Source organism: Colobus angolensis, unplaced genomic scaffold (assembly GCF_000951035.1).
Source record: "Colobus angolensis palliatus isolate OR3802 unplaced genomic scaffold, Cang.pa_1.0 Scaffold294, whole genome shotgun sequence".
Classification (NCBI taxonomy): domain Eukaryota; kingdom Metazoa; phylum Chordata; class Mammalia; order Primates; family Cercopithecidae; genus Colobus; species Colobus angolensis.
The window spans coordinates 61,033-82,974 of record NW_012116199.1 but is presented as its reverse complement, the minus strand read 5'-3'; the positions used below and the strand labels follow the sequence as shown (position 1 = coordinate 82,974).

Genomic DNA, 21,942 nt, shown 5'->3' with positions numbered 1-21,942 from the left:
CGCCCGGCTAGTTTTTGTATTTTTTAGTAGAGACAGGGTTTCTTCATGTTGGCCAGGCTGGTCTTGAACTCCTGACTTCAGGTGATCCACCCACCTCGGCCTCCCAAAGTGCTGGGATTACAGGCATGAGCCACCACGCAGGGCTGAAAGTCTTTTATTAATCACTGTGCCTTGGTTTTTTCAAATGTAAATATTTACACAAGAATTATTCCTTTACACCATAAGTATTAAATTTTGTTTCTTTTGTATTGATTTAAGTTTGCTGTTGTTATTGGTATTATAATTCATCAAAATGACATAAATTAAATTTTTAAGTAATTATAAAACATAAATTTTTATTGGCAATTTATATCTCTGCCCAAGATGAGTTTGTTTTAAATTAGTTCATGTATCCCCAGATGACTTATTATTACTTGAATGGAGAAATGATAATTTTCACATCAATTCTGTTGCTGTTTTTTAACTAGGTGTAGTAACATGAGTAGTTGGACATGAAAGCCACTTTGTTAAAGCAATGTTAGTCAATCTTTGAACTTCTTCTAGATTATATGCCAAAAATAATGTAGTTTTCATCAAATGTATCAGCTGACAGCTTGATTAGTTTCTCCTTCAGTTCTGTTGAAAACAAAGAATTAAAATAATTAAAACCCACCTGACCTTTGAAAGTATTTGCCACCCAATTTGTAAGGTAATTCACACAGACACAGAGGCTGATACTTGAATCAATCCTTTGTTTGGTTCTTGGGTCAGTGTCCCAAGATGGGAGTTGAGGTAAGATAAGAGAAATGTGCCCCTCTTTGTAAAGTGGAATGGGAGAAGTAAAAATGGAGGCAAAGGATAGTCCCATGTGGTTCTTGGGCAGGAGAGTTATCCTGCAATACCTGTGGAGTTGAGGGATAGAAAATGGATCTGCATATAGCCTGGCCAACATGGTGAAACCCCATCTCTACTAAAAATACAAAACTTAGCCAGGTGTGGTGGTGCACACCTGTAATCCCAGCTACTCAGGAGGCTGAGGCAGGAGAATCGCTTGAACCCAGAAGGCGGAGGTTGCAGTGAGCTGAGATTGCATCACTGCACTCCAGCCTGGGGAACAGAGCAAGACTCAGTCTCAAAAAAAAAAAAAAGAAAAAGAAAAGAAAATGAATCTGCTTAAAGCCATTGCTGGTGGTACAAGCAATGGCTACATGTGAGACCCCTGCAGAACCTAACATTAGTCAGGTGAGAGCTCTTGAGAGACTCCCCTGCAGGATTTAAAGCAGCATAGTTCAGTGAGCGCATCCCTGCCCTTGCCTGTGCCGCCTACTCTAGCTTCCCTCCTCTTGCGCAGGACACATGATCTGTGCTCTCCTGGAAGGCCCAGCCCTTCTTCCCATGGACAGGCTCATCTCCTGGCCCCTGCTAAGAGCCTGGCATTAATGATTGTCCTCGCTGCCTGTAGCATCAAAATAGTGTCCGTGGGTCATTCTCACTTTTGTCCCTCCCACAGGCTTTTCATTTGAATAAATGTTAAAGCCACGGATCCATTGGCTCAAACCAAAAACCTTTAACTCTTGTCTCACACATCTCACCTCTGAGACATCAACAAATCCTGGCAGCTTGACATGCAAAACCGATGCAGGATCTAACTACAGCTTCAGCCATGATACTTTCACCCTGGTCTACATGGGCGTCATCTCTCACCTCCATTATTAGGAGTCCCCATCCAGCTTTCCTGCTTCAGTGTTGCCTCTTCTGGTGGTGTCTGTCCTCAGCATAGCAGCCAGCATACAGCTTCTTGGCACAGATCCCTCCAGGGGCTCCTGTCTCCCTGGACAGCATAGGAACTGAAGTCCTCGAAGTGGCCTTGGATTCAATTCCCTCCCTGCCTGGCTCCTTTTTCCTCTCCCCTCCCCTCTATCCTTTGCTTCCTGGCTGCACTCACTGCCCACTTGTTGGGTGACACACATGTCACCCGAGCACGTGCCCCCCTCAGGGCCTTTGCACTGGCTACTCTCCCTGCCAGGAAGACTCGTCCCTAAGAATCACTTGATTTCCCCCTTACTTCTCACTGGTCTCTTCCCAAAGGTCACCTCTTCATTGAGGTCTTCCCTGAGCTCCAATGTACTGTCCCAAACCCTCCCCTCCACCTCTAGCCCACTGTGTTCTCTTTATCCTGTTATGTTTTTCTCCCAAAGGCTTCTCACCATCGAACCCACTTTGTGTTCACTCGTCTCTCTTCTCATTGGTTCTGAGTCTTCCTCACCGTTAGAATGTGTGCATGGTGGGGATAGGGCTCCAGGTGCCTTCAGTCACTGCTGTACCCACAGCCCCTAGCTTACTGTCTCACCTGTAGCGGGCACCAGAGAACTTTTGCTGAATGAGAGAATGAAGCAGAAACTCAGGGTGAACCTTGAGGTGCTTAGGTAGTGTGACACAACATAAAGCCATCTGCTGAATGGCCGTGCCCCACTTTCACACTGTGTGCAAGATCAGGCTCCGGGGAATGAGGCAGGTGCTTCCCTCTTTAATTAAAGTTGGACATTTGCCATGCCCTCTAAGGAACAGCGCTGCTGTTGACCTTTTTCTTACAGAGAGAAAAGCATGTTATGGAGAGGTCTCTCTCTCTGGTGCCTATCTTCCTTAGCCCTCAGTGACTGGTCTTCAGCACTGTATATGATTTGGCAATTTTATTTTAAAGGATGGTGGTTTCCAAGAAAAATGTAACTGGATTATTACTTCCAGTATTGAATTCAGATGCTCTATAAATAAACATCCTTGCTTCAGAGGCTGTCACCAGAGACCTCTAAATTTATTTCAAGCACAGCTAATTTTTAATTAAGGCTTACATTTGCAGAAGCATCTGCAGCTTCATTTGTTTGAAAACTCACCTTTTAACTCACCTCCTCTTTTGGAGCAGTCTCCTCTGTGGAAGGTATTAAACTGGGCCAGGTGAGGGAACCTAGAAATATATAACCCAGTTTCTACCTTTAAGCCATTTATGATCAGGCTGTGTAATTAACACGTTTAGAAGAAGGAGGCGGAGGAGAAGAGGAAGGAAAAGAGCAGGAGGGAAAAGGGAGAAGGATGAAAGGAGGAGGAAAAGAGAAGGAAAAAAGGAGGAAGAAAAAAGGAAAAGAGGAGGAGGAGGAGGAAAAATGGAGTAGGAGGTGGAGGAAAAATGGACGTAGTGGAGGAGGAGGAGGAAAAATGGAGGAGGAGAAGGAAAAGAAGAGGAGGAGGAGGAGGAAGAGGAGGATCTAGCAGTTGTAACACTGCCTCCCAACTGAATTTTTAAGGGCTCACAAGAATCCTGGGTTTAAAACAAACCTTAACAGTCAACTAGCCAATGCCTGTGCCTCTCTGCCCCTGCCCCCACGCAGTGTTTCAGTCTGAAAGCCCTGGCATTCCTATTCATATCCACAGCGTGGACGTGAGGAACTCAGGAGTCACCAGAGCAGGCTTGGATGCTGCCCAGGGGCCACTTCTAAGCAACCTTCCATTGATTGCTGTTCTTGTGTTCCCTGGCTGGGGACCAACCTGACTTGACCCAGCACGATAATGGACACGCGCAAGTGAAGCTGGATACTGAAGGCTCTCAGGGCCAGGGTTCTGAGGGGGTTGCGAATATGGGCCAGGGGCGGAGAGCCACAAAAACGGCTCTAGCAATGGGTTTTTCTCCTCCTGAGTTTCATGTTGCTGAATTCCTGTCCTGAAAATCTGAATCCACGTAATCTTTTCTCTAGGGTATTTAAACTCGGGAAATGATGCATTTTCTATGCATTAAAAATGGAAAAGGCAGAAAAGTAAAAAAATGAAAAATCTCTCCTTGACCTCCAGTTTGTTGGTTTTGTTCTTCTTTCTCCCAGTTGCCCTTGATTTTGATCATTCAGAAACGTGAGGGAGTAGAAAGAGGCTTGACCTCTCTGTTCACCTCTTCATGTTCCTAGGAGGAAGCAGCCAGTTCCTCTGCAGCCGGTTTTCTGTGCAGATTAGTTTTTATCATTTTGGGAGGCTTGTCAGATGTAATCTGATTTAATCTATGAGAAGAAATGACAGAAGCCATTTCAGTTTCTGAAGAGACATTTGAACCATCCAGAGACTTACATTTGCTTTTAAAATATCTGTCTTCTCTTATTTTGCAATCGTGACCATTCTTCTGGCATTTGATGTCCCAGCCTTCCTGGGTCATTCTCTGACTTTAACCTCCTAATTCTAATTATGGTACTAATAGCATTCACACCATAGATAAGATTTTAAGCCGTTATTTTTTCTAAAATGTTTACCTGTTTAATTTCTGCTTTCCTTATCACTTGATCTCTGACACATGGAAATGCCATGCTTCCTGTTCACAGACAAGCCAGCTAGCGGCTTGCTTAGGGCCCTGACAGCATCTCAAGGTGAAGAGCGATGTTTCAATCATTACGTCTCACCAAGAGAAAAAAGTGTCAGGATCAGGGGGGTGGAAAGAAGGCTGCTTTCCTCCTCTGTCAAAATAATAGACGGGAAGAATTTAGAAAAGATAAGTGTTTTCTGACATCAAATGTGCGATGTCTTTTCTAGCACCAACAACCAATTTTCCAGCAGCAACTGGGGGTCCACCAATTTGATTTATTTCTCACACTATCTACCTAGAATTCACATCAGATCCCACAGGTTAAAGGGCTCAGTCTCACTTCAGATACCAGCTGCAAATGGGGTACCCAGGCTACCCACACGTCTACCAGGTGACTGAAAATTTGTGGGTTCCCATACCCTTCTCTCCCAGGTTCAATAACTTTCTAAGATGGCTCACAGAGCTCAGGAAAATACTTTGCTTATTTAATAAAATTGTATATAAATACAAACCAATATATTTATAAATAAAAATATATCCATTAAATAAATATTTAATATCTACTTCTATAAAATACCCTGGAGAAAAGATTACGTGGATTCAGAGTTTCAGAACAGGAATTCAGTAACGTGAAACTTGGGGAGAAAAAAACCCATGACTTAACGTTTATTGGTTTATTCTGAAGGATGCAGCTCAGGAACCACCAAGTGGAAGGACGTAGAGGGCGGGGCGTGGCGGCTGGAAGGCTGTACGGAGCCGCAGTAACTTCTCCCCAGCGCCACCCTCCCCAGCGCTGTGAGTGCAGTAGATGGAAAGCTCCTTCCTCCAGTCACTAGGTGACCAGCCCCCATAAAAGCTATCTAGGTGCCCAACGCTAAGTCACCTCATCAGTGTAAACTCAGGCCTCAGGCACAGTCAGAAGGGGCTCTGTGTGAATCACAAAAGACACTCCTCTCACTCAGGAAATTCCCAGGGCTTTAGAAGCTCTGTGCCGGGAAAACCAAATCTATGTTCTTACTATACCATAATGTATTTTTTTAATGACAGGTAACTTTCCTTTTTCCTCCCTCCCTTCCCCTCTCTCATCCCTTTCCCCTCCTCCGCCCGCCCTCAGTGCTTCCATGCCGCTAGCATCCGCACACATTTAGAGTTTCCTGTGGGCTCGAAGCAGTGCAAATTGGGCCCAGGTGCCAGAGCCATGGAATAATTGGGATTCCCACGGTGCCTTTTAGATCAATGGCCCCTTCCTCCCTTCTGTGTCCCCTCACAACTCCACACACTCTTCTTTTGAAGATTTAATGAGAAGGAATCTCACAGAAAGAGGGAGAGAAGGAAGAGCACACACTCCTCTAAATGTGATGGTCTGGGAGTCTAGGTTCATTGATGCTTCTTTTCAAATCCCCACTCTGTGGAAAACATGCCAGGTGCTGTCTACAAAGATTTTGCCTGTTGCCCCCCGTTCCCGAGGGACCTAGGAACTAAGTGCTTTCAGAGAACAACCTTTTTCTAGAAGTTTATTGTTTATAGGGCCTTATTCCATATCCATTCTTAGGAAACCTTCATCGGAGCCTGTGGGGTCACTGGTGGGCCCCCCGGGCTCAGGAGTGTGGACCTGGGCTCCAGGGCACACAGCCTGAGGTTCCCTCTCCTCGTTGGCACTCACTCTTCCCCACCTTTGGCTGCAGCTATGTTATGACTGTTATTACAGCTCCCAAGTCCAGCAGAATTTTGTAAAGTGGGGAAATCTCTCTCTTTTCTTACACCGTCATTCATCACTTGCCTACCAGGGCCATATGACTTTAATCTGCTGCTGCACACATTATCTTATCTCATCCTATGAGGCGGGGTACATACGAGGAAGCTGCAGGTCAGAGACAATGATTTATCTGAACAACCTCGCACCACTAGTCTCTGCCAGAGCCTTGGTACAAACCCAGGTCTGTCTGATTCGGGTGCTTTCTGCAGCTCCCCCCACCTTTTCTGCCATTACTGTTACCCGAAAAGCGTCCTGATCCAGACCCCAAGAGAAGGTTCTTGGATCTCGTGTGAGAAAGAATTCAGGGCAAGTCTGTAAAGTGAAAGCAGGTTTATTAAGAAAGTAGAGGAATGAAAGAACGGCTACTCCATGGAGCAGCCCCGAAGGCTGCTGGTTGCCCATTTTTATGGTTATTTCGTGACGAGGTGCTGGACAAGGGGTGGAGTATTCATGCCTCCCTGTTTTAGACCATATAGGGTAACTTCCTGATGTTGCCTTGGTATTTCTAAACTGTCATGGAGCTGGTGGGAGTGTAGCTGAGGATGACCAGAGGTCACTCTCGTAGCTGTCTTGGTTTTGGTGGGATTCAGCTGGCTTCTTTACTGCAACCTGTTTTATCAGCAAGGTCTTTATGACCCGTATCTTGTGCCGACCTCCTATTTCGTCCCTTGACTTAGAATGCCTAACTGTCTGGGAATGCAGCCCAGTAGGAGGTTTCAGCCTGTTTTACCCAGCTCCTGTTTAAGATGGGGTTTCCCTGGTTTAAATGCCTCTGACACAATGGTCAGCCTGGTTTGGGGCAAGGGAAAACAGCAGATGGGCAGCAGCATCAGGGAGACTGAACCAGCAGAACCAGCTCTGGTAGAGCCCAAAGATGAGTCTGCTTAAAGTCAAATAACACAGGTAAGCCCTGACCCAGTGACTGACTAAAACATCCTAGCTTTCTGAGCCCTGAACCTCCTCTTATAAATGAGAGCAGTCATCACACTGACCCCCTCTGAACCATGGTGAGTCTGGACATACACAGGACACTGGACTAGCATAAAGGCTGTGATCTGGCCAGGGAGGGGATGAGCCGAGCCCATGGTTCACGCAGTGGGGTATGTGGAGTGTGGGGAGGCAGTGTGCAACTCTGGCTGTGCCTTGGAAGAGGTCTAGGTTTGGCCAACCAGGCACTCCCATTCCCATTCCCATTCCCATTTCCTGTCTGCCCTCTCTCTCTGGCCATCATTCAGCAGGCAGGGGAGAAGGGGAGAAGTGCCTTGGTCCACCATGCCCACCGTCCAGGCCTGTTCATGGAACCTTGTGGCCCTGACCTGTGTGGTAATAATGGTGAACTTGACTGGCTTTGTGATAATTAGTGACCAACCCAGAGAAGCATCCCAGGATGATATGCAAAACTGTGGCACAGAAAGCATAGGTGTTGGCTGTGGAAGGGCCTCATGCCCAGGACAAGGGAGAGAAATGAAGGGAAGCACAGGGCAGAGGTGCCAAGTCGTAGCAAGCTGCAGGAAGCGTGGCTTGGTTGGCGCCCAGGCATTCCTGGAAGACAACTAGGACAAGACCCACCCTTCCTGGGTGCGCCCCTCCTGTCCCCTCCCAAACCACTTCCATCTCATTAGCGAGCCCAGCAGGCAGCTGTCGATCCTGAATGCCCCAGATGATACTTCTGCACATCACCCATTAACACTTCCTCATTCCTGGAGGTCCCTGGCTGCAAAATGATGTCACTCATCTGGATAGTTCCTGTCCTCTGATGTGGGATTAGATCCAGAGCTGGGACCATCTTTCTGGATGCTGCCCGCCTTCCTCAGAGGATGGTTGGTCTGGGACATGCCGTTTGACTCCCTTGTTGTCAGTATCAGTAGCTCTAGCTCCACAGCCCCTCATCTGCAATTTCCAAATCTCAGCAGCTCGGAAGAAATTTTCCCCTCCTTTGATGTTGTTTTCGTAACTTTGCATCAAACTATTTTGGTCTAAAATCAAATTTAAATCTATGTGCAATGAAGGCATTGATTTGTCTCAGTGCAAACAGGCATGTTTTGCTGCAGAAGTTACCATGTGTTTGATTGTGAGGAGTCACCCTGGTCCCAGGTCGGGGTGGTGCCTCACATACCTTTCCAGGTCTTGGAAAGCCTGAGCTCCAGAGGGTGGGTGGCACCAGAGGGACAGAATACAGGATAATGGTGCAATTATAGGAGCTTCTGAGTTCACACTTGTCAGCACTGAGCCTCCTGTGGGGTGGTACTAATTATGTGGCAGCTGCAGGTGGGATCCCACCCGAGCATCCTCTGCAGAGCTTGTGGGCTCCAGGAAAGGCTGTTTAGCACCTGATCCTGGGAAGGAGGACCCCAGACATGACAAAGGTCACTAGATAACCTCAATTAAGGCCTGGCCGCGAGCTTGTGTGAGTGCTTCCTGAGTCTTCATCTGCCTGCTTTTGTCCTGACTCTGTGTTTTTCACCATCAGGGCTCAGGATTTGCATTGTCAGGTGTCAGAAGCACTATCCCTGTGACAAAATGAAAATTCAAATCTGAAAACATTCCTTTAGAAATTCTGAGAGGTTCCCGTGCAACTGCACAGTATTGCTTTATGGAAATAAATATTCCACATTTCTCCAGCCTGGTTCTTATTCCGATGGGAGTAAGTGAATTTCTTTTTTCAAAGTATTCTCACAGTGAAAACTTTGAAGGCAAAACAGTTATTCATTTGGCTAGAAGTAACCCATCCACTGCAGGAGAAGGCTCGGGGACATGCAGAGGGTTGGAATTAACTTTAATGATACCATCTGAATGTGTTCATGGTGACAGCAGAACCTTAAATGTGAGTTTTATGCTCTTCACAGTCATTTTGGAAGGGATTATTGAATTCCCATTTTCATTATATTTTATAAATAGCAATTCAGTTATAATAAATGTCTGGAATTCTCTTTGGCTTTGCACTTACCTCACAATTGCTTATAAGAACTATTAGTAGCCAAGGAAGTGAAGTGCTGCTAATGTCATTGTGTGTGTCAGTCTTGGACAGATCACTATTTACAGTGGAATGTGTCAGAATATCCAGGGGTGAAGACTGTTCGTTTCCCAGATGGCCAGATTTGGAAACCAGACATTCTTCTCTATAACAGGTAAGTATATTGAGCAAGGAAAAAAATGCTTTTATGCTTGTATACATGTAGCTATCAAGTATATTTGTATATTTCACAGAAATGCTGGATATGTCATCTATGATCTGGGGCCACTGCTGCCTACATGACTTTCTAAGTGGCCAGGCCTTTGAGAAGCAGCTCTGTCCCCCTCAGCCGCCATTCCCTGGTTTGGCATGCACACGTGCACACCCTGGCTAGCCTGCTGCCTAAGATGCTCATGAAGTTGTGTGTTCTCGGGGCCTAGAGTTGTTTCTGTGCATCTTGGCACATGGATTATTCTTGCATAAGGCAGTACCTTTGTTCTCTGAATGGCGGCAGTTATGACCAACAGCAAAAAGTGCTGGCTTACGGGATGCACTGCTGGAGCCCACAGTTTGGACCCACATCCTCATCTGTGTTCCCCTTTGTGCATCAGAGAGTTCTGGGGCAGAGATGGCTGCAGGTGAGCTTGAGGATTGTCATCTCTAGCTGCATGTGGAAACTTCCCCTGCAGGGTATGTACCTGTGTTCTGCTAGTCTTTCTCCTGAGGTCAGGAAATAAGGGACACATTGGTAAACCAAGGTAGTCTGACTTGCAGACCGGATGCCTAAAAGGCAATTATTTAGGCAGGGTAAGTTTCTAGAAGCAGTAAAATTTCTTGTTAAACTGCATAGTCAAATAAGGGATCCCAGAACATTTCTTACTAATAAGGTCTCAGATCTCATAAATAACGTCATGAAAAGCAAGTTGTTTCCTTTGGTCCCAACTGAATGAATAAGGAAGCCCAGGATTTCCTGATGCAGGGAACGGCGTGACCAAATTGCCCTCGATGGTCACTCAGTGATCCTGCTGGACAAGCAATGTGTTGTCCTACATGGCTACTTCCAGAAGGCTGGGCGATGCCATTTCTTGTACTGACTTTTCATTCTGACCCTGTCTTTGCTGTTGGGGACCACATTTCACTTGAATCATTGGGCCTGTTTCTAGAAGAGTATCTTCTTCTCATTTGCTGCCACTTTTCTGCTTCTTAAATTAGTTCAGACAACTGAGCTTTGAAAAATGTCTAAAATAGGGGTAAGTGGTCCCCTGTTGATGGATCAAACACGCACCTTTCCATGCCTGGACTTTGGGTCTTCTATTTCTTGGGGGGCTGTATTAGTTTGCGAGGCTACTGTAACAAAGTGCTACAGACTCGGAGGCTTAAGCAATAGAAGTTACCCTGTCACAATTGTGGAGGCCAGAAGTCTGAGTGAAGGTGTTGTCAGGGCTGGCTTCTGAGCCTCTCTCCTTGGCTGGTAGATGGCTGCCAGCTCACTGGGTTCACGTGACCTTCCCTCATCCCTGTCTGTGCCCTAGTCTCCTCTTCCTGTAAGCACTCCAGTCAAATTAGAGTAGGGCCCCATGCTCATGACCCCCTTTTCCTTTAATTACCTTTTTAAAGGTTCTGTCTTCAAATAGAGTCACACTCTGAGGCACCAGGTGTTAGGATTTCAACATGTGAGTTTGAGGGGGATGCAACTTAGTCCATAATGAAGGCATTGTGTCTGACTTTTTGAGGGCAAAGGGTCAGGGTTGAAGAAATCTAAGTGTTAATTTTAGCTGTAATATTTACAGTCTGTGTAACCTTTGAGTCTCCAGTTTCTCCTTTGAAAAGTGAGGAAGTGCCAGCTTCACAGAGGTTAGAGGATCACTCTGTGGAGGTGTGCAGCACACTTAGTCTGGCACTCGGAAAAGAGCACACATTCCATAAAGGCAGTTATGTGTTTACAGGCAGAATGATGAGGATTCCTGCTTTTAGAACAAGATGATAATTTAACAATGTAGAAAAAAAAATCAATCTTTTTCATTTCTCAATTCAGATTTTTTAAGTTTGAAATCGAGAATAAATTTTATAACATTCAGCCTGGGCAATGTAGTGAGACCCCCATCTCTAACAATAACAACAACAACAGAATTAGCCGGGCATGGTGACCTGCACCTGTGGTGCTAGGTACTCAGGAGGCTGAGGTAGAAGGATCCCTTGAGCCCAGCAGTGAGCTTTGATTGTATCACTCATGCCACCCTGGGTGACAGAGTTAGGTGCTATCTCCAAATATTTATATATATATATATATAGAGAGAGAGAGAGAGAGAGAGCCCTGCCATATTATATGTATAATATGTTGGTGGAATCTTATTAATGCAGTTACAAGAGGCAGTTTATATGGCCTATGTGTAGGATCTTTAATTCCAAAATGTAAAATGTTTGATGATTCCAAATGCTCTGGCTAATGAGGAGTTTCCAAGTTGTAATTGAATTTCAAGGAGCAAAGACCTAACAGTCTCTGCCTGACAAATGTTACCAGGATCCAGGCCCTCAGAAACGATCCCCGCCTCCGCATGCCTGGCCCAGCTGCCGGTGCAGAACCCCATCGCTCGCACGTCTCTTGAGCTCTACTGAAGGATCCTGCTCGTTCCTCTTTCCCATGGCGGATGTAGACCACGTCCGCCAGGCTTCATCATGGAGGATATAGAGGTTGCTTCATTTTCTGCTTTCATTTTCCTGAGAAATGGAATGTAGGGCTTTCTTTTTGAAGTAACTGCTAAATATGTGGCCCACAGGTCCACATGAACCCAGTGTGGAATGAATAGATTTCAGAGAATATTTAAGCCACTCATAGACACTTGTCTATTGCTGCAGAACAAACTACTCAGAACTGAGTGACTTGAAGCAAACAACTCAGATTATTCCTTATGATGCCGCGGGCTGTCCAGGCCCATGTGGCTGGTTGTCTGTTTCACGTGGCATTGGGCACAGCCGTGGGCTGGGGCTCCACTGGGCCGGCGTGCCGAGGGGTGCACTTCCACAGCGGGGCAGGACTGGGCTGAGCCGGTGGGGATGCCGGCCCTGGTGGGAAGCTCAGCCATTCAGCCAGGGGCTGTGCACCCACCCCTTCTGGGCCTTTTCCACAAGGCTTGGTGTCTCCCAGCTTGGTGGCCAGCAGTGCTCTGACAGGAAGGAAGGATAGGCTGCTCATACTCTTAAGAACTGGGTGTGGGAGTCCTGCAACAGCCCTTCTTCACATTCTGTTGGTCAGAGTAGGCAGGAGCCCAGCTTGGTGTCAAGAAAGGGGAAATCAGCTCCCATATCTAGGGCAAGAAGGGTGGGAGGGAGGCCACAGGGCGCTCTGGGGACACTAGTGAGCACAACTGAGGAAGGAAAGCAGTGAAACTACAAGGGTCAAAGTAAAGCCCCAGGAAACAAAGACCAGAAGAGGCGTGCATCGTGAAGGGGAAGGCACACTCCGCCGTGTGCCCACTGAAAGGGGCAGTGTGGGAGGAGGAGCAGGCAGGAGGAGAGAGCTCCCAGACAAGTCAGATCTTGTCATCCCTGCCTCCCCTTGCTGTCTGGCTTCCCCTTCCTGTCTGGACACACTGTGCAGCCCCCAGGTATATGCTGACCAGCCCACCCCTGCCCTGTAGCCTCATCCACTCTCCAGCCCTACTGCTTGTCCTTCGGCTCATTGATGCACCGATGCTTCCAGGCAGAGCGTTTCTATGAGCTTCTTGCAGGGTGAGGAATGCCCGCCCCTTCACTCCCAGTGGGAAAAACCTCCCTGACACCCTCACCCTCACCAAGTTTAGAACACATTGCTCTGTCATGTAGAAAAGGATTCCTGTCCACGATGGCACTTAGAGTTTGCTACCTCTTAGGGGCACCTAGCAGGGCACTTGATACACATTTGTGCAAAGACAAGATGGAGAGGAAGGGAGGGTGCAGGAATTATTAGGAGGAGGAGCGAAGAAAATGGATCAGTGTAATGCAGTGCAGCTAAGAACAGCCAGAGAAGAAAGAAAGGAAAGGAAAGGAAAGAAATCATGTAGGCAACCTAGAAAACACTCAGCTGAGACTGAGTCCAAAAATGGACACAGGAAATAGCAAAAATAGGCTTCACTAGTAATATCCTAACCCTCTGATACTCTGTTATTGGGAATTTTGAGAGATACTGAGTTTAATGCTTTCTGCCAGCTTCCAGGCATGGAAAATAATATGTTCTGCTTAGTAGATTCATCTGTTAGTTCATTATTGTCTGAATGGAGTCGAGGGGCTTTTCCTAAAGGAGGGGGTTAAGTGCATCCTGTGTAAGCCCCGGTTTTGATAGGAGTGTTGATGTAGCTCAGGTGAAGCCTCCCAAACATGTCTGTCCTATTTCTCACTCTATTCTGGTTTGATATTGGAGTCCCCACTTGAGTCACTATTGCTTTTTGAGATATAATGCATTTTCCATGCTTTAAAGTGGCTGGGTCACTGCAAAACAGCCATCTCTGCATCATTTCTGGAATGGGCTGCTGTATTTCCTTGATGGATGGGGAACAAGTTGTGCCGCTGCCAGCCAGCTGGCCAGGTCGCACTGAGGAGAGGATGGACACGAATAAAAGCGTCTCTGTCTGGTGCTGATCCCAGTCATTTCTTTGTTGCTTTATTTTGCTTTACTTTAAGCCTGCGGCTCAAGGAGTTTTCTGAACACCATCTTGCCTAAAGTGGGTAGCAATTATGGATGGCTTGCCGTGATTTTCCCCTTTGGATGGAATTAAAGGCCTCGCTGGGATCAGCAGTGGGCTTGCAGAAGGACAGTCTGAATGCCGGCACCTCCGCGGATGCACCTGCACCGTGCAGAGACAGGCAACTGCCTCACCCTCTCTGGGCTTCTCTGTTTCTGAGTTGCTTGGTCAGAAATTTCTATTGCAATAATGGAAATCTTTTTCAATGAAGATATTTAAAGATGTTTTTGTTGCCTCTGAAAGTTTAGAACAGCATGGGGTATCAGCCATCCTTTTTCACTGAGTGTGCAAAGCTGCATTTGTCATCTGCAGGCTTGTGTCTTTCACTCATTTCCCTGACCCTGTGGCTGATAGCAGAGCCTGGGGAGGGGGCTTGTATGCAGGACACACGTGAGCAGTGTGGCCAAGCCTGGAAGCCTCATAATGGTGCTCGTCATTGCGTTGCCAGGCGTCTTAGGGAACCTGGGGGAGCCAACCCAGGACAAGGATTCCTGAGCTTGTAGCTTATTTGGGAAGGATCCTGGGAAGCAGGATGAGGGGAGGGGAGTGAGATAGGGAGGGCAGGCAAGCCGCTGGAGTGAGCATTGTAAAGCAAATCGTACTGCAGGCAACCAGAGCCCATTCCTACTGAGGAGCTCTGGGAGACTGTGTGTAGCACATCTCAGCCTTGTTCTGAGGAAACTGGGATGCTTATCTGCCAGCTGCCTTCCATCATAGGCTGAGAGCTGCTGCCAGGGGTGTCAGCTCCCTGGCACCTCTGGCTTGCCTTCCCCATGTGTGGATCAAGTGCAGAGCTGCAGATGCTTGCAGTAGGCAGCTGTCAGGGCCTTGGGCACGGGAGGATGATTGTCGACATGGTCTGCTACAGCACAGATGAGCCGTCCACTCAAGTACTAGTTGCTTTCACCCTGCTGTGATTGTAGATCCAATCTCAGCTTCTGTTGGGGAGCATAGCAGCAATATGGGTGGAAGGGAAAGAGACCTAGGACTTGAGGGTCCTAGGGATGAGGGTGTTCTCAGCCAGAGCAGAGGAGGCAGGCAGGTGGCAAATTTCACTGGACTAAAGAAGAACCCAAGCCTGCATCCCAGCAAGTGGTGCCTGCTCCGCGTGGGCTGTCATGTGTCTATTATGGAATCATGGTGGTGTACACATGGAATGGCATCTCAGGGAGTGAATCTGTGAGTTGTAGTGTTGTCACAGTTAATAGCTTTTGAAATTGTGGTATGCCTCGGTCTAACCAAGGTTGGCGGGCTGGTGCTCAAAGGCTCATAATGCAGTCATGGCCAGGCTCTTGGAGGGCCCAAGGGCATCACTGGAAGGTGATATGGTTGCTATAGTTTGAATATTTGTCCTTTACAAATATTTGAGTATCTGTCCTCTCCAAAATTTGTGTTAAAATTTAACCCCCAATATGACAGTATTGAGAGATGGGAACTTTGAAGGGCAGCTGGGTCATGAGGGCTCTGCCCTCATGAATGCTTTAACCTGTTCACGGATTAATGGATCAATACGGTATCATGGGGATAGGACTGGTAGCTTGATAAGAAGAGGAAAAGAGGCCTGAGCCAGCACCTTCAGGCCCCTCCCCATGCGATGCCTGGTACCACCTTGGGACTATAGAGAGTCCCCACCAGCAAGAAGCCCTCACCAGATGCAGCTCCTTGACCTTGGACTCCCAGCATCCATACTGTAAGAAATGAATTCTTTTCTTTATAAATTACCCAGTTTCAGGCAGGATGTAACAGGCATCCTGTTACAAGCAACAGAAAGCAAACTAAGACAGTAGTAGTTCCAGGTGAGCAGAGGTAATTTTGCTGCTGGGGACCTCAGAGAAGGAGTTTTGAGGATGTGCTGTTACAGCTTTCGTATTAATCAGATATTCGCACCCGAGCTGGAGGGAGGCTGTTTCTAAATCATGTGTGGTGGGAAGAGAGGGGGAGCAGCAGCTTGTTTTCAAGCAGTGAGTGGAGCCAGCCAACCTATGTTTGCATCTTCAAAGTCATCCTCTAAACTGTCCATCTCACCCTCCCCGGTCTCATCGTGGTCACTCTTGCTGTTTGTTTTTAATTTGTTCATTCATTCAACCAATATTTAGTGAAGGCTCCCGCAGCATAATCACACACTGTTCTAGGAACTAAGGATTCAGCAGTGATCCAGCCAGACCCAAACCCACCAGAGAAATAGAGATGGGGAAGAGAGGAGGGGGGCATGGGCCAGAGTGTGGGTGCTCCCAGAAAAATTATGCAGGAAAGGGAATCATTGAGGGCTGAGCCAGAGGTCAGGGAGAGACCAGGAGACTGACTAGAGGGCTGCGAAGGAACAGGCCCTGTGATATCAAGTAGAGAGTGTTCCCGACAGAAGGAACAGTCCATGCAGGGGCCCTGTCAAGAAGGCTTGTGAAAGACTTTGAAATGCAAAAAACTAGTGAGGGAAGAAAAAATAAAGACGCCTGGGTTCCTGCAGAATACTAGGCACAGTGACAGGCACCTTCCTGGTCATCTGAGTCTATAGTGGACTGTGCCAGTCGTGGTCTTCAAACTAGTTTTCAACTCTAACTTCTAGAAAACTGATGGCAAAACCAATGATTGTAGTCCACAGAGAAGCAAATGGGTTTTGCTGGTGGACCGATTCCCCTGTCGACAGATTCAGACCAGTGTGCCTGGTTGTCTTTGTATGTGTCTGCTTTTAGGATGCTCTGCAGAATTGGTTTTCACATTTTCCTGGTTCCTTCATTCATTAATGACTTAAGTAGTCTTTGACACATGATCATTTTATATTTGTGCAAGTGTCATGATTTTATCATTTTAAAAATTCATCAATTGCCCTGAGGCAGGAACATGCCATCCAGGTCTGTCCTAGGAGCAAATTCAGCTGTTGTGGCTGGAGAGAATTGGTGGGTGGGGAAGGCCAGGGGTCAGCGAGAGGGCCAGAGACATGATGGGGAGAGCTGGGGACCAAGTCGTGGAGGCCTTGGCTTTGACGGTGAGTGAGACAGGAGGGGCCCTGATACCTTGGATAGAATTTTTGTTTCGGTTCCTTTTTGCTCTGAAAATTTTAAAACAATATTTATTCATATTCTCCTCTTGACTTGTTAGCTATTGATTCCCATCAGGTGATTTTGTCCAGAAGTTATTCTCTGTTCTTTTCTGCTTGTACACTCCTCCCAGCCTGTGGCAGTGGGCAGGTGTTGCTTTTGTTGTTTCTTCTAGCATCTCAGCAAGAGGAAGGGAGGAAGGGCAAGTGTGTGCGTGGTAAATCAGCCCCTGATGGCCCAGCTGTTTGCCTCGGGCTAACTTGGAGCCCACCTGTTGGCACCAGAGTGAGTGGACTGCTGCTGGCTGACTGTTAATGCTGCCTGCCTCATCCGGTGCCTTCTGAAGGTGCCATGCACTACATTCAGGCTACTTGCCCGCAGCTCCTGGTCTTCAGCACCCTGGAGCCAAGCCCCCTTTACTTGGCACTCGCCTAGTGCCAGCAAATGGTAGCCGGGAAATTGTAGCTTTATGCCTTCTTGCTAGACTTTATGAAGTCTGTTTGAGCATCCACAATTCTCAGGGCGGGAAGCTGGTGCGCAGAGAGGTTCAGCCACTTGCCCAAGGTCACCCAGCAGGGTCTGCCTGACTCCATAGTCTGACTCATTACCGGCCAGTCTCTCATCACATCAGGAAAGAGCTCAATCTCTTGTGCTTCATTTTCTAAAGTTAAAAAGCAGAGAGATCCCCTCTTCCTCCCTCTGAGCCGGCTCCACTTTCGCACCTGCTCTGGGCTGCTCTGCAGACTCAGCCTTCCGCTTCCTAAAAAGAGTGAGTTTGTTTTTTTTCTGAAGCTGCTGTGGGGTTTTCTGGGTTGCTTTTTTTTTTTTTTTTTTTTCTGAAGCTGCTGTGGGGTTTACTGTCGCTTCTTGACTGGTTTCACTCAGAATCTGACATTTACCTTTTCTTTGACCAAATCCCCTGCCAGCCAGTGTGGGCCGCAGAGCATGGAATGACAGAATCCAACTGCTGTGCACAAGTTTGAGCAGAATTTCAAGCAGAGGACAGGTGTTGCAGTGAACGGAATTTTGTGGGGATAGCGTTGCGTTGAGGTGGCCTGGGTGAGGCTGTCTTCTGGCATGTGGCAACAGGCCAGTCCACGGGGCAGCTCCCCAACCCCCTGCACCCCAAGGGCCCTGAAGCTCATTGTGCCCAAGGGCACGGCTTTTGGAGATGAGCTTATTGATCTTTGTGATGGGGAACACAGAGCCAGCGCGGTTGTAAGGGCTGTGTGATAAATACGTGAGACAGGAACTCCATGAGCGGTTCAGTCTTCATCATGAGCTGCCTGAGGGAGCAGGGCGGGCAGCCAGGTGAGGGCCAGGATCTGCCGCCTCCCCGCCCCTTCCCGAGGCTGCTGTGGGTTCCCTGCGCATGTCCACTGCCCACCAGAGATGCGACCTTCAGCTGTCTGCACAGGAGGAGATTTACGAAGTTGTGTGTGAGGCATCAGAAGGCAGCTGGGCCTCCCCAGCACGCGAAGACCTCAGTGGTGCAGGGTGCAAGGCCCGAGCTGGATGTGCCCCCTCGCTTGTATCAAAACCTGGAGAAACTGAGGCTTTCCTTGTGGGCCTGAGCCACAGGGTCGGTGGAGCTGTTGCTGTCAGTCGACTGGGTGGTGTTTTCTGGGGACCTACTCTGTGTGAGACACTAGAAGCACCTTCACTGCCCTTGAGGCATGTGTAATCAGTAGCAAATCACTTTACCGTGGGTGGTCTCATCTGATGTAATTTTGTGTCCTTCAGTGAAGTCATCTAAAATTACTCTCTCTGCTTCACAATTGAGGAAATGGTTTCTGAAATTAAATGGCTTGTTGACGCAGTTCTGAGGACTTGACTCCAAACCCTCGTGCCTTTCCCAATCCTTGACAGGCTCTTTGTGGCTGTAAGACAAGGGCACAAAGTGCATCTTGCCGAGCAGAAGATGATGTATGTCAGGGACATAACATCTTAGAAAGATGTGGAAGAGAGAGAGCCTCATCCAGTGGGAGGGCGTGGGCAACTGTTCACGGCAGGGTGGCCATACGTCTTGGTCTGTCTGGGACAGCCCTGGTGTGTGCCTGAGGTCCTGGCACTGCTGTTAATGGTGCCTTTTTTCACTTTTAAGATGGGGCACTTCATGGAAAGACATGTAAGTTAGGTCATATGGCACAGGGCCCTTAGCGGGGATGGGGAGAGTTCACCTTGGAAGGGACTAAACGTGGCAGGACCCTCAATGCATGTGCTTGGAATGAAAGGGAGAGGGAAAAGAACAGATATAATCAGGTCAGGGACTAGCTATATCTAAGGAATCGCGACCAGCCCAGCCGGACTTCTCTGGAAATCTGTCCATGACTCCTGGCCACAGTCCCTACTCTGGGCTGCTGTGTGCCTTGGAGGACGCTATGTAAACATCACACAATGCTGCAGATGTGAGTTGTTTTTCCCCACTGTCCAGCGAGCTCCTTGGGAGCAACCACGTTCCATTCGCATTTTTTAATCCTCCCAAGTTAGTGTGACAAGTAGCACGTGGCAAGCAGCACATTGCAGTGGGTGAGGGATTAGTGGGGCTGCTACCCTGTTCCAGGAGGGAGTTGCTGGAGGCCAGAACCTGGAGTAGCACTTGGAACTCAGGCTGTCTGGATCAAGAGAGCCATCTTCCAGCACCCTTAGAATAAAAATAAGTAAGTTCTGATTGTGTGGGGCAGGGAGGTAGGGTATGGGTCCTAGCCCGAGAAGCAAATTAGTCTAGAAATTATTCTCTTTTCTCCTCCACTACCCACACCAATCTATCTTGAGGGATTATCCATTTGAAATGACTCTGGAGATCTTTTCACATTATTTGTGGTCTTCTTTAAATATAGATTTTACATCCTTTTAACTAATCGCATTCTTGTATTGTTTTCTTTACGGATCCTTTATGGCTTTGGGGTACCAGACCAGGAGACTATCAATTTATTGTAGTATAGTTTCTTCTGATAATTTTTGGTAAACTGAATAGTTTGTTTTTTATTGTGTATGTTTCCCTCCCCCCCAAAATGTTTGTGTATGCTGTGAGGTAAGGGTCTAACTTTACTTTTCTTTCAGGGATAGAAAATAATTCTAACAGCACTTATTGAGCAATACATCTTTCTCACCGTGGAATTGAAGTGGGATTGTTATAGTCATCTATGCATGTGCCAATATCATACTGAGAGCTGAGCAGGGTGAATAAAAAGAGACATATGTCTTGAATATCTTGCTGCGATTTTAAAACACTGATGATAAAGGCAAAACCCTTATAAGCTCTCAAAGCAAAAAAAAAAAAAAAAATCACAGTTGCAAGAAACAGTAACCTAATAGAGGACTATTTTCAAATATTGAAGGGCAATGATTTTTAAAATAAAATATTTTGCGGAACTGAACTTTCTGGGCAAAAATAAAAGCAGTTTTAAGTATGCAAATACTCAAGTATGAAATAATTTACTCAGAGTTGTATTCCAGCAAAATGAGAAGAAACCAAGAACGAGGCAAACCTGGAATATAGTCAGCACTCGTGAGTGATGGAATCACTAAAAGGCATAGTTCAGTCTAATTCTTTGATGATGCTGTTAAATGGTTTTTGTTGGCAGGGGACTAAGAAGTAGAAGTAATAGCAGACGTTTGGTGTCAGCCTTCTTTGGTGCATGCATGGTAAAGATCACCCTCGTTAAATGCACAAAATGAAAAGAAGTACAAGTAAATGTATATGTTAAATACTTGAATAGCTATCAGAGTGACAGAAATAATATCATAACTTCCAAACCACTAGACATAAAATAAGGGACCAAAACCTGAAGTTGATACCTGTAATGCAAGAACAGAAAACGGAGAAACAGCGTAAGTATGGGGACTCCCATGGATCCCCGGCATGGGTGTGAACGGTATCTTAAACTGAAGACATTTGAGATTAAACAGGTAGAGAAGCTTTTTCAGAGCTTACTTATCTGACTACAGGCAAAAACTTCTGGGAGTGAGGCTGGCGTAGATCTCCTTTCTAGGGGAGTTTTTACTGACTGGAAAGAAGATGGAAAAGACCAGTCGCACCTGCATAAACAGAACTGTCTCACAGACCTTCTTATCTCCCATTTGCTCCCCTAGAAACCTATTGGTTCTTCTCATAGAAGCCCTTCCTCTCCCTTCTCTTTCCCCTGTGAAGTATATAACCTCATCTTTAGCTGTTTAAAGAGTTACATTTTTCTTTGTGCCCCCGTGCACATGTAGGCATAAAAGTCAGTTTTCTGTTGCTCATCTGTCTTTTGTCAGTTTAATTCCTAAGCCCCCCACTCCCCAAAAGAATCTATAACGGTAGAGGAAGAGTGTTTCTTCTGTAACATGAGAAAATCTGGCCCAAAAAAAAAAAAAGCCTACAAAAAAACAGGAAACAAACCTACTAGCAGAAACAAGTTAAAACAATCACTAATCAAAAAATTCAAATGGGTTTGAATGCCATAACAGTTCTCCAACCAAAGCAGACTCCTACATTGATTCCAAAAAATCAAAATCCAACTATATTGTATATACAGAAGATAAATGTTAATCAAATAATCCATAAGATTGAAATTAAAAGGATTGAAAAACCATGTCTGCCAAACGCCATAGGAAGAAACAGATTTAGCATTGTTCTTATTTCACAAATATAGATGAAAGACAAAATACGTAAAAAGGGACAAAATGAATATTTTATGTTGATTAATGGGAAATTTATTGAGAAAAAGTGCTCATGAATAATTATGTTGCAGTGTGACTGCAAAAAAATACAATCAATGCTGATGAAAGTCAAAGGAGAAATTAGCAAAAACCAGAATCTCAAGAAAGGTAAGTATGCCTTTCTAGATGGAATGAAATAAAACAGTTGATAAAACTAACCCAGAAGATGTATAGAAAGATTTGTATCTAACAAATATTTCCCAAAAGTAATAATATTCACAAAAATTAAACTAAGACTGGAAGAAAATTCATAAGCAGATAAATAATACTCAGAAGAAAACTAGCAAACAAAGCTGACTGTTGAAAAGTCAAGTGAATCCACCTCAAAGTCAGAGATAAGGCAAAGATGAGGAATGTTAGGGACTGAATGATTGTGTCCCCTCAAAAATTAGTGTGTTGAAATCCTAACCCCCAAGGCAATGGAGTTAGAAGGTGGGGCCTCTAGGAGGGGATTGGGTCAT

At 46.4% G+C, this 21,942-nt stretch overlaps 1 protein-coding gene across 2 annotated transcripts in view; it reads left to right on the top strand.

Annotated features, from left to right (window-relative positions):
* CHRNA7 (cholinergic receptor, nicotinic, alpha 7 (neuronal)) overlaps positions 1-21,942 on the top strand; it is a 138,299-nt gene that overhangs the window by 68,781 nt on the left and 47,576 nt on the right. The window contains exon 3 of one of the 2 annotated variants that reach the window (XM_011949245.1): positions 9,090-9,199. The exons of the other annotated variant lie outside the window; for it this stretch is intronic. Within the exon in view, the coding sequence (XP_011804635.1) occupies positions 9,090-9,199 (110 nt within the window). The remainder of the gene's footprint in view (positions 1-9,089; positions 9,200-21,942) is intronic. 2 annotated transcript variants of the gene reach the window in all.